The sequence below is a fragment of the Polyodon spathula genome, chromosome 22, assembly GCF_017654505.1.
Source record: "Polyodon spathula isolate WHYD16114869_AA chromosome 22, ASM1765450v1, whole genome shotgun sequence".
Lineage (NCBI taxonomy): Eukaryota > Metazoa > Chordata > Actinopteri > Acipenseriformes > Polyodontidae > Polyodon > Polyodon spathula.
The window spans coordinates 8,640,457-8,653,720 of NC_054555.1; the positions used below are offsets into that span (position 1 = coordinate 8,640,457).

The 13,264-nt window shown below is 40.0% G+C and overlaps 1 protein-coding gene across 2 annotated transcripts in view; it reads right to left on the reverse strand.

The window, feature by feature from the left end:
• LOC121296860 (protocadherin-1-like) overlaps positions 1-13,264 on the reverse strand; it is a 122,702-nt gene that overhangs the window by 107,131 nt on the left and 2,307 nt on the right. For both annotated transcript variants that reach the window (XM_041222732.1, XM_041222733.1), the window contains exons 2-3: positions 7,278-8,110; positions 4,601-6,790 (exon numbers count right to left, since the gene is read on the reverse strand). In XM_041222732.1, coding sequence (XP_041078666.1) covers positions 4,601-6,790; positions 7,278-8,081 — 2,994 coding nt within the window. In that variant the 5' untranslated portion in view covers positions 8,082-8,110. The remainder of the gene's footprint in view (positions 1-4,600; positions 6,791-7,277; positions 8,111-13,264) is intronic.

The following is a 13,264-nucleotide window of genomic DNA, read 5'->3' on the forward strand; positions in this document are numbered from 1 at the left end:
TTTTATTGAGAAAAAAATTATATATTAAATAAACTGAAAGATCATAATTGGATAAGTCTCCACCCCCGAGTTGATATTTGGTGGAAGCACCTTTGGCAGCAATTACAGCTGTGAGTCTGTAAGGATAGGTCTCTACCAACTTTGCACACATATATTTGGCAATATTTTACCATTCTTCTTTACAAAACTGTGCAAGCTCTGTCAAGTTCCTTGGGGAGCGTTGATGGACAGCAATCTTCAAGTCATGCCACAAATTGTCGATTGGATTTAGGCCGGGGCTCTGACTGGGCCACTCAAGGACATTTACCTTTTTGTTCTTTAGCCGCTCCAGCATAGCTTTGGGTCATTGTCATTGTGTAAGGTGAACTTCCGTCCCAGTTTCAGCTTTCTTGCAGAGGGCAGCAGGTTTTCCACAAGGACTTCTCTGTACTTTGCTCCATTCATTTTTCCTTCTATCCTGACAAGTGCCTCAGTCCATGCCGACAAGAAACATCCCCATAACATGATGCTGCCACCACCATGCTTCACAGTAGGGATAGTGTTCTTTGGGTGATGCGCTGTGTTTGGTTTGCACCAAACATAAAACTTTTCACTTAGGCCAAAATGTTCCATTTTAGTTTCGTCAGACCATAAAACTTTTTGCCACATGGCTACAGAATCTCCCGAGTGTTTTTTTTTGTTGTTGTTGTTTTTTTTCAAATGGGATTCAAAGTGGTCTTTCTTGAGTAATGGCTTCCTTCTTGCCACCCTACCATACAGGCCAGATTTGTGGAGTGCTTGGGATATTGTTGTGACACGAACACTTTGACTAATGTTGGCCATAAATGCCTGTAGCTCTTGAAAAGTTGCCATTGGCCTCTTGGTAGCCTCTCTGATCGGTCTCCTTCTTGCTCGGTCATGCAGTTTGGAGGGACGGCCTGATCTAGGCAGGGTCTTTGTGGTGCCATACACCTTCCACTTCTTAATAATCAGCTTGATCGTGCTCCAAGGGAGATTCAAGGCCTCTGATATTTTTTTTTATACCCATCCCCTGATCTGTGCCTATCAACAACTTTGTCCCAGAGTTCTTTTGAAAGCACCTTTGTGCTCATGGTTGAGTCATTGCTTTGAAATGCACTACCCAGCAGAGGGAACCTACAGGAACTGCTGAATTTATCCTGAAATCATGTGAATCATTACATTTTAACACAGGTGGAGGCCACTTAACTCGGTGTGTGATTTTGAAGGCGATTGCTTACACCTGAGCTAATTTAGGCTTGCTATTACAAGGGGGGTGGACACTTTTCAAACCAAGCTATTTCAGTTTTTATTTTTAATTAAATTTTCTACAAATTTCTAGAATATTTTTTTCACTTGGAAGTTGTGGGGTAGGATTTTAATGCATTTTAATTCCAGGCTATAAGGCAACAAAAGGTGAAAATTTTGGAAGGGGTGTAGACTTTCTATAGGCACTGGACAAGCTGTTTTAGTGGCACAAACATAGCCAGACTAAATGAATGACGTGGTTGGGGTATGATGGTTTTATTGGTTGCCATTGAATTTAAATCTGCAGTACCCCTACCAAAACACATAAATCACTCTCCATTTTAGGCTGGTACAGTACTCCCTTTCATAAAATAAAATGTAACTAGATTTTATATCCATCAAATGATTCTCACACAGCAAGCAGTTGGCAGCATTGGAGTCTGCAGCACCAAACCACCCTAGCATCGATGTGAGGAACTTTTAAAAGGACAGCAATATAAGGTGTCTGCATATTACAGACTCATGACATTTTAAATCAATGCTGGCACATCTTTAAAAGTCTAATTGGCAGCCATGTCTAATGTTATCCACCTGCAGCTCAGTCCCATTCACTGAGTGTAGATACTCAGCGAAGAATGCATTGGTCGTTTTGTTTCTATGGAAACAGGAGAAGTTGGAATTGAAGCTGTTCAATGTAGAGGCTGGAAGAATATTAACTAAGGTCTGCAGAGGGCGTAGTGATGTAGCTGCAGTGTTTATACATTGCAGGAGTATTTAAAAAAAAAATAGGGATTTAATGCTGCTGAAACTGCTAATTGACACTTCTGTGCATTAATATAGCACAGGTAGGACACACACTATCATTCATTATGCATATTAAAATGCTTGGCTGAAACTGGGTCAACACTCATTTGTTTCTTTCACTGTAACATAAACCCAATTTGGGTGGAACGATGAAAATAAATGGTTATTGAAGTAAAAAAGAAACCCTTTGAAAGAAGAATAATTGCATGTTTCTTTTTTTAATGCCTGGAATGGCCCAGTTAATTCCAATAGTAACAACTACACTTGTCAAGATAAATCAACAATTTTGGACAATCGGGATCATAAAAAAAATATGAAAGAGAATACTGTACCTTTGTCCTTTATAAATTAAATTTATTTGTGAAAGTACTCGGGGTGGGGGGGGGATGAAGGGGAATACCCAATCCAGCCTACAAATCGACAACCACAGTGAAATCCAAAACGTAAATAATCTTTATTGAAATAAATTTATTTTAATTATAAAAAGTATACAATTCACAGGTTACATTCATTTTTGCAGAAATAAAAACAGATGGAAAACAAAATTAAAACAAATTAAATTAAAAGGGGTAACTGCAGCTTTAAAACACAAATTTGCTCACGCAATTTGCAATTGAAGGGCAGTGAACAAATAACAGGGGTCATATTTTTCAATTTCTTCCAAATGAATAAGCAGAGTTGAAAAACACATACCTTTACCTGTGGATGTAATTCAATTGCTGTTCACAAGTGGTATGGTCAGTTGCAGACAACAAGCTACACTCTCATCTGGACTGAACAAGAGCCATCAACAGGTACTTTTACTGAAATAGTAAATGTAATTCTGAAAACTGAGCCAACATTTCCAACCTATGTGTAGCAAGTATTGCTGTTGAAATATTGGCAACATTATGTGCACTATTAGCTAATATTCCAGGACTACCACGGAAGACATTCTCTGCAGATCACAGCAATAAATACATATTACAATAGAATGTGTTCTGCTAGAGATGATGAAAAAAGAATAACTATTTGGACATTCAGTACTGCCATAAAAAATTTAAAATAAGATAAGCTTGTTCCAATAACAATGATACAAGTATATCCCTTTGGCAGACAGCATTTGTTTGTGAGAACTAAAAATATGCACAAAAATGAAACTAATTCAAGTAACTGTAGGACATATGTAAATTAAGTGGGCAAACGTGCAACTTAAATATATATCTTAAAGGCAAACCCTTTGTAGACTTAGCATACACCAGTCAAACGACTGTACTCAGCATTGATATATATATATATATATATATATATATATATATGCCCCTGGCCTTGATTAATCCCAAAACACCTTATCAACTCTAATTAAATTCAGTAACCTCTCCAGTTGTCATGTTTCTGTGGAGGCTGAAACCAATAAACTAGCTTGCTGCTACTGCATGGTCCTGATTTGCAACAACCAAAACAGTGCAAATGGTTAAAATAGGACCAGACCTCACAACCTTTATAGTCATTCACCTTTTATATATGCAAGTCCTTAAAACTGTCCCAGTTATGTTTAATAAATAATTAAGCCATTTTCTGCAAACGTGCTGGTGAGAAGAAGAAAGTTTAACTACCTTTGCAAATAATTGACACATTATTAAAATACATGGCTCAACAAGCAAAGAAAACAGAAATGAGTGTACTTGAGCTTATTTACGTGTGTGCTGGGAGGTTGAGAGGCGCATAAACCATTCAGTCTGAGCCTTTCAAAGTGAAAAGGACATTCCGCCATATTGAAGTGTGCCATTGAATTCCACTACAATGTGCCACTCATATCTGTGTGCATTGCTGCAAACACATTATCTTTCTGGACCCCAATATGACCACCATAGTATCACTCATATTTTGCAGAATGTGATGTCATTTTAATATTTTATCTAGTCTAAGTTTTTTTTTTATTTTTTTTTATAAGTAACTTAATAAGAGGAATTAAAGTGACACTGTCAATCTGGCTGTTAATAAAATGACAATAAAGACAGTACAATTCCAGATTAAGCCAATAAAATACCTTAAATTTAAACATATGCTCAGCTGAACAGTGCAAAAGCTAAATGATCTCTCAAGTGTTCAGATGTGAATTTTGAATTTTAGTTGCACACAGTTGCCATGGCCAAACTTCACCACCCCCAACCCTCAGTGTATAGCACATTTCATTACAGGAGGATGAATAGCTTATCTACCCATTTGAATGAACCTAGTCTATAAGGAACTGATTATATTCCACACAAGCAACAGTAAGTACAATATTCTCCTTTGCTTCAATTTTTTGATAGAAGTACTGATAGAAGTTCTTCTTTCAAAAATATATTTTGCTAACAAAGACAATAAAGCCAGTGGATCTAAACCTCAGAATTTGCATAGTATTTTAGAAATGAAATGAGGAGGGTAGGGCAATGGGTGGAAGGTGGAAGATGAATGGCAAAACAAAAATGCAAGACTTTGGTGGTCAACAAGTCCATCCCTACCACACCCCATCAGTCCATATAATGTCTGCGTCCAACCCTGTTGTGTTTATGAAGTAATCTCCTACCTGTTTGTTGCTATATTTTGGAAGGTTGGCCTTGTAGCTGTAATCCGAATACTGGTCAGAGCCTGTAGAGGTGTTGTCTCCTGTCCCAACAAAGGTGTTGGTCGCTGGGAGGTCCTGCACAGCCTGGTGTTTCTTGGAGGCAGAGGGGGACTGGGGCTGAAGCTGGATGGAGGGCAGGGGAGAATTTGAGCGGTAGTGACGCCCTAGGTCAGGGCTGCCAGGTGGATAGTTGAGAGGCAGGTGGATTCTAGGGCTGTCGTTGACCCCATCGTTAATCAGGTTGAACTTGAGGCCTTTTTGAAGGCTGGCTTCCTCATCCTCCTCTAAGGGCTTGGCTGGTTTGGGGGCCTTACCCTTTTTGCCCTTCTTGCCTTTGTTACCCTTAGGTCCTTGTTTTGGGGCATACAGATCCTTGTTTTCCTTTTTTCCAGCTTGATAACCACTCTTTGCCTCCTTCTGCAAGTAGTAGCGGATCACCACCACAACTACAATGACCAAAATAACCCCAGCAATCCCTGCAAGACTTCCATAGAGGATGTTGCTACGCTGGGTAGCATGGCTGTAATCAGGGTCCCCAGCAATATCTGTATCTAAGGGTGTGTAAAGGCTATGCCCTACCAGAGCCTCCACCATTGTGATATTGCTGATGGTCTCATTTACAAAAATGTGCACTAGCGCCGTAGTATGTCTAGGGGGCTTTCCTTTGTCGCTCACCTTGACCACCAGTCGATGAAGGCCAATGTGCTTCCGAAGTATTTCCTTGACTAAAGTGATCTTTCCATCAGAGGGAGAAATGTGGAAGAGCTCATGGGGATTTCCACCTATAATGCTAAAGACTAACTCCGCATTGGGGCCAGTGTCAATGTCGTCAGCCAGCACATTCTCTACCCGGGTATCAGGGCTGGTGAATGGTGCTAGATGGTGGTAGGAGGAATTAGAAGGCTGTGTGATGTATGGGGCATTGTCATTCTCATCAAGGACATTGATAATCACCCCAACATAGGATGACCTAGGTGGATCTCCTCCATCTACAGCCTTTAAGCGGAAGGTGTAGGTACTTTCTTTCTCACGGTCAAAAGAGATGCTGGAGAGAATGGTGCCCGAACCATTTTGGATGACAAATTTGCCATTATCTGGCTCTACTGAAAGGTGGACATGAGCATTCTCACCCTTATCAGAGTCAATGACTGTCACCATGCCAACTGGACTAAGAGGGGGCATATTCTCCAACACAGAGAAACTGTAGCCACTTAGCATGAACTTTGGATCATTGTCATTGCGGTCCAACACTCTCACTACCACTGTAGCAGTCCCTCGAAGACTAGGGACACCCTTGTCAGCTGCAGCCACCATAAACTCATAGCGCTCCCTATGCTCACGGTCGAGCTGATTTTTTGCTTTCACTTCCCCGGTGTCTTCGTTGATCTCGAAGAGGCCTTTAGTTGATGGGTCCAGGATTATGGAGTATGTCAGCTCTGCATTGGTGCCACTATCTGCATCTGTAGCCACTACATCCAATAGCTTGTCCCCAGGCTTGTTATTTTCAAAAAAATCTACCTGAAAAAGGCTGGGCGAGAACACAGGGACATTATCATTTATGTCTGTCACTTGGACTTTCAAGGAGTTGGTGCTAGATAGAGCTGGGTTGCCTGAATCTACTGCCACAATTTCAATCCGGTATTGCTTTACCAGTTCATAATCCAAAGGGGCGGTAGTCATTAGAAAGTATTTCCTTTTCTTTTCACTTGCAGATTCACTAGCTAGTTTTAACTGGAAGGGGACATCACCAGCCACCACACAAGTGACTACCGCATTCTCCCCTTCATCTCGATCCGAGACTTGCACCAGGGCCACTGGGGTTCCAATGAGCATGTCCTCAGAAATGTTGGCTACTCCCTTTTGGTGAATCACCAGCCCAATCCCTCGGATCTGAATGGTGGGCGCATTATCATTCTGGTCCTTTACATGTATTATCACCAAGGTCTTAGAGCTCTTAGGGATAGGTCCTTTATCCCGGGCAATCACATAGAACCTGAGCGTAGTAATTTCTTCCCTGTCCACAAGTCCTTTCACAGATATCACGCCACTGGTGCGATCGAGCCGCAGCAATCTCTGCACCACATCAACGGCTTGGTGGAAGGAGTAATCTATCTCCCCATTGGGACCCATGTCTGAGTCATTGGCTTTCACCTGAAGAAAGGAAACAGAAGGTGATTAGATAATAGTAACATATGACCTTTTCTGGATACAAAAGTGCAACCACCAAGTGATTTTACTCTTGTTATATTTGTATTAATTTCAGCTCCATGTATAATGCACCTTAGTGCCTGTACTTACTGGCACTATGTCAAAAATTGTTACCTATTGCTGTCCCAGTTAAGCAATTATTTCAAATACATAAAACATAAAATTCCTCTCTAAAAATATGGTTTAACAACACAGATTCCTTAACTTTAACCTTGTTGTCTCGGAAACTACCCAGAAGAATACGAGAAGTCAAACTAAGAATATACTTGTCAGACAAAATTTGAAAAATATCTGAAGTAACAGTGAATGCATACATGTAAACATGATCTATATTAATACATCACTTGTATTCTGCATTCAATTAATATTTGGTGGTCTACATGCAATCTCATATGAATGAAGCACTATGAGTGACAGATATATAACCTACCTGGAGCACAGTGTGTCCCACAGGGCTGTTCTCTAGCAGCTCTGCCTCGTACTGTGGCTTCTCGAATTTCGGTAGGTTGTCGTTGGCATCAGTGATGCTGACCCTAAGCAAGGTGCTGCTGTAGCGTGGCGGACTCCCACCATCTTCCACCTTGATGTTCAGGTCATACGAGTCCTTCTGCTCTCGATCCAGGTTGCCCATCACAATAAGCTGTGGCTGTTTCTCCTCTTGCTCTTCTGCCACCTGCAGCCCGAACAGCCCCTGTCCTTCGGTGCCAACTGACAGCTCATAAGTAGCTACCCCATTGCGGCCAGAGTCCCTGTCAGTGGCCAATGGGATAGGAAAGAGGGCCCCTAGGAGGGTATTCTCTGGGATGGAGAGAGTAAGAATAGGGGAAGAGAACTGTGGTGTGTTGTCATTGATGTCCAAGACCTCAATTTTGCCTTCCAGTAGTCGAGTGCCATGGTTTTGCACGAGATCTGTGATAGACACCTCAAATTCCAGTTTGCACGGTTCCCCTTCAAAGAGGTTCTGACAGTCTTTCAGGGTCTCTCGGTCAATGGGTGTATCTGTGGTGAAGATGTCCCCAGTTTTGCCATCCACACGAAGATAGGGGCTACCCATTTCAAGCTTGTAGAGGTGGCCAGAGTCTGGAAGTCCTTGGTCAGACGCTAGGCTCCCAATCAGTGTATTGGGTGGCTGCTCCTCCTGAACTTTGTAGAGGATACTACTTCTCACAGTCCTAGAACAGCAGGAGACCAGCAAGATGGTCCACAGAATTCGTGATCCAAGCAATGGATCCATTGGCACAGGCTGCTGGGCAAGACTTCAGTCTAGAAACAAAAAGGGAGAGGACAGAGAAATATTTTATGAAAACTGTTTCTTTGTGCATAATCCACTCTTAACAGTACAAGGTTTTACATTTGTTTTTACTGTTTAACTGTTGTTACATTTCCACTAGGGGCATGCATAAACTCGTACTCTTACATTAAGTAGGATTTCAAAATTAGCAGGTATTCAATAAATCCATTAATTAATGTGTTGATTTTAAAACAAGAACAGCTGTCCTCTCTCACATTTACAATTGAGTACCAATCAATGGCAACTGTGTTCCTGATTGGAAAAATACGTTGCTCTCATCCAGGGTGCTGACATTTTTAGTGCCGTACTGAGGCCGTAAATTGACAATGAAAATGCCAGGGATTTAAGTTTCTTTGGGTGTGTATACAGTAAACACCAACCACTAAGTATACAGATAGATACATGAAGGTAATACAGGTTAAAAGACAGGTACAATGGTGGAAGCCTAAGCAATTTGCTTGTAGCTGGACTCATAATTAACTAATTTTAACACTGCCTCCCCCTTAATGAGATCATTTCAAGATTTTCTAAGATTTTCTTTTTCATAAATGATTGAGAATAGGTTTGCATTTCTCATAATAACCTGCCACATTTATATTAACAGCAATTCCAGCAGGTGGTGTTACACACTGTAAAGATTTTTTTTTTTTTTTTTAATGTGTTTTGGGGTTATATTTTGGGCTGGGTGTGTTGACTGCTTGAAATGTAAGTTATGATGTTGTTTAAAAGCATGTTTCAAGATTTCTAAATTCCAGTTTTTCAAGGACAACTACTGTAGGACGACTGTGGTACTAGAAACCTGATTGGCTGAGACAATGTGAGGTTGATAACATCAGTAATACTGTACAGCATTGTTGCTGGCTTCTTCAAAAACACTAGGACTGTTTTCTGAATATCATGGTTTACTTTATTCACTACTTTGAAAAAAAAAAAAAAAAAAAAGCTTTGGGAATATGCTAAATACAGGCATATATGTACAGTGGAGAATAAATAAACACTACTACAAAACTCAGTTGCTTACTGAAAACACAGCTAATGTTTCCATGTGAAAAACAGATTTATGCGTCAAATTCAGAGCTCTCGTCTTTACTGCTTACTAAAAGGGTTACACGAAAACATTTGAACAACAAACTAAAGCAAATAAAATAAATAAATAAATTATGTTTTCACTTTGCCCTCTTCACCGAAACCCACTTTAAAATGATTCAATTCGACTCAAAACAATGAAGAAAACAACGTTATTGTGTATGAAACAAACATAGGACTATTGGAGAAACAATCTTTTATTCCATTAAAGCTTTCTTTCTAAACATCTTGTTCCATTTGATCTTGTACATCCCCTCCCCAGTTTTACAGCTGGATGGAACAAAGGTACAGTTCAAGCAGGTTAAGTAATTGGAGTAGCAGGATTACACAGAGATTCTGCAACCCTCTGTACTTTGCTCTAACCACCCAGCCATGTCACTAAGAAAAAACTCCTATAGTTAATGAATTCACTCAAAAGTTACAGTAGGCAGAGAGAGAAGACAAGTAGCATACTGGCTAATTGTTTTTGTTGTTGTTATGTTATGGATTCTCAAATGTGATTGACATTATGTGATATAAGGTAGGACAAGGAAATTCAGCACAGAGAATCCGCAAAGAATGAATGACTTATTGATTGCAATTGCAGATGATTTAATGAACTGTGATGGTTACTCAAGGCCTGAGTGAATGACAAATTTGGCCAGAGGCCTCGTCCGTGGGTGCTCGATGGCTACCTGCGCGAGGCCGGCATATAAAACATGAACAGTTACATGCATCCCAGTGCCACAGACAGGAAGAGGCTATGGGCCACCTCCCCCAAAAATAACTAGGCCGCAAAATCATGAATGGAAAATAATAATAAAAGACTAACGCACGCCTCAGTGGTGCACTGCCACCTACCCCACAAAATATTGAAAAATTATCGAAAATGAGCTGCTGAAACATGGCCCGTCCTGAAACATGGCCCATGCGTGGTCAAGCTGGACAGCCCAGCCTCTCCAGCCCGACCAAGCACCCCACAGAACTAAATACGAACCGCTCAGCACTCGTGTAAGGAAAATAACCCTACTTCCATATTTTTTTTTTTTCATTTTTGATGTAGGGGGAAACCTCAGGGAATCTGTGGCTTCCTCCAGGCTCTAAGCAGTCGACTTCCGTTTCAGCTTCCCAGCGTGTGGCTGAGCGGCCGAAACAAAAACAGCGACATGGGAGAATAACACACAGAGCTTTTATGCCCTTGCTGGTGATGTGTTGGTTACGGGCAGATTCTACTTGCAGAAAAGTAACCAGGCTTACAAAGATGCTCTCTAACCCCAAAGACAGCAACATCTTGTAAGCCATGATGTTTGATTAATGGCGGCCGACTAAGATTTAATGAAAACTTAAGTGGCAATCATCAAACAAGCTTACACTATCCATATGAACCACCACTGTTGGCCCAGATCATCATCTACCACTATCAGGGGGAAACAAGGCTATTCTTTGCAAAGGAGATAAATTACATTTTATACTCTTACAACAGTCTCTTAATGCTCCAGCTGTCCGTTTTAATAAAGTCACATGAAATCTCACAGTCCCGTAATGGGGGTAAATTATGTAGCTGGGAAAGCTTAATTTTTCTCAACACCTTTTATGTCAGCATTATATTAGATGCATATACGCACACGCTACTTTACATAAGAATTTGCAATCAACACAGGTGATCACATGTTGAGCTTCTTGCCTCATTGGGACACCAGTTGACAGCAGAGCGGATGTCTTCAGAAGTTATATTTGAAAGTAAAGCGGTTTAGAAAGCTCTAGTTGCTATATTTTGTCGCAAGAAAAATGTCTCTTTTTTCTTTTTTGGTTACTCTGGTAAAAATGTGTTTTTCATCTTTGCGATTAACCTTACTTAAGCCTTACTGCTTTATCACAAACATCACCACCCACTGCATATATGAGTGTATATTTTGCACAAATTTGAGTCAGAGGATTATGTGAGATTCCACCATGCAACAGGTTAACCCTGCTGGTCACGGGAGTACATGCATTTTAACATTCTTCCTTCTGTTTTACACATTGTTCTAAGTTCTAGATATACTGCGTGCCTAAAGTGAGATTCCTTCATTCCAGTAAGTCATGGGAGGCTGGGACCTTTGATCTCTGCTGGCTTCATCTGTTCTATAGTTTGGCAAAGCAGGCAGTAAGCAACACACAATGCTCAATTAATTTACAACACAGCTAGCGTGAGGGAGAGGCTTTATATTGAGGCAACAAAACTCAATCATTCAGAACAAGTACAATACAAACATTGACAAAGCATAAGGGCAAGGTGAAAGGCAAGGCAATGTGTACAGAGTTTATCATGGAGGGTGGAGTGTGTTTACAAGGCAGCTGCTGTTAAATGTAGGGTTTTGTACTTTCCACTCCCATTCTTTTGTTCTTGACACAGTTCTACATTCGTCAAGCAATTATTTGGTCAGCCTAAAATAAAATATGAAAGTCCTATTTGGTAAAAGGTTGTGGATAGGATAAAAGCAATAAAGAATTACATAAGCGCCAAATGACCCAATTTGCTTTTTCTGAAATTACTAAATGAGCCGCTGTTATAGTTTATATGTCTATTTCTTTGTTCAATATGTTCCTATTCTGATTTAGAGGTTTAGTGCTTTCATTAGTCATACTAGTTTTAGGTTTACAAATGATTTCACCTATGGCCATTTAGTTTACTCTTAAAGCTGAGTAGTAGCAAATGACCGTAGGAATGTAAAGTAAACCTGGTAACTGCAAGTGTCTACAGGGAATAACCTGGACCTGACATCATTAATGGTTAAATGCATGAAGCAAACCAACGTGAACTACATTGATCTTGAAGTCCCATGATTATTGTGCTTCGGAAAGAAAATTATGTGATAAAATACATGGTTGCGTGTATTCCCATGTAGATTTATATACCAGGAGTGGCCGCATTAACCAATAATGCACTTGGTGTATCAACAACATTGTTGAATCAATCAACAGCAGTACAGATAAAAACATAATAAGAAATACAGCAGTAGATGTAACAATACCCATATCATATAGAGAACTCATAAAGGTTTATAATGTTAGGGATTTCTTACACAATTTGCACTGTTACATTTATTAATGCCAAAAAACTCAGTTTCCAAAATAGTACAACATGGTTATAACATCATGCAATACCACTGTAATCCCGAGCATACTTTATACAAAGTATTATAAACACACTATATATATATATATAACAGCACTGGAGATCTGCACTCCTAGAAAATGCATTACATAGGATAACGATTGTCTGACATAGGATAGGATTCTGCTTTTATCTAAAATTACATTTTGGAGATTAATTCTAACAGAGAAAGAGATTCACCGCGAGTTTCTTATTCTTTAAGTAGGGTTTGCCTGCTACAAATGAGCCTACATTATGCAGCGTTTTCCACCACAATGTATCAACACAAACGTTCCAAATAAATAGCTCTGTCTTCTTTACATCGACCGTTTTCTAATTATGCCAACTCCAGAATGTAAATACATTAGCAAAGTCCATTTAACTGACTTGGCAATGCACCGGGTGTTGGGGGTGCACCATCGCTCAATTCGGGTAGTAGGGCGCTCTCGTGCTCATGGAGACCCTTAAAAATCTCTTCCACTAAGCCAGTAGTAGCGGAAACACTGTTTCTCTACAGAAGCAAGTGCTGTTCTTCCCTGTCTGACAAGCTAAATGCAATCCTATTAAAATGACCGTAGTTAGGTCTCTCCTCCTTTATTTCTTACAAATACGTCTCCAGCTCCAATGTAAATGCATAAACATGTAGAAAACAAACAAATACAGAAAAAAAGAAATAAAGAAATAAAATAAACAAACAGCACTTCTAGTTTAGCAGAGTCTAGTAGAGTATGAGTCTGGCAAATAAACAATTATGAGTCGCGACAGTCGAGAAAATTGCCTTTTGAAATGTTCACCGATACAAAAACAAAACACTTGCATTGAGCAATAGCTTGCATTTGTATTATACGTTTACACAAAATACATGTAATACATCGTATGTGTCAGTATTTCCACGTTATGTATTATAACGTAGTGTTCTCTAGAT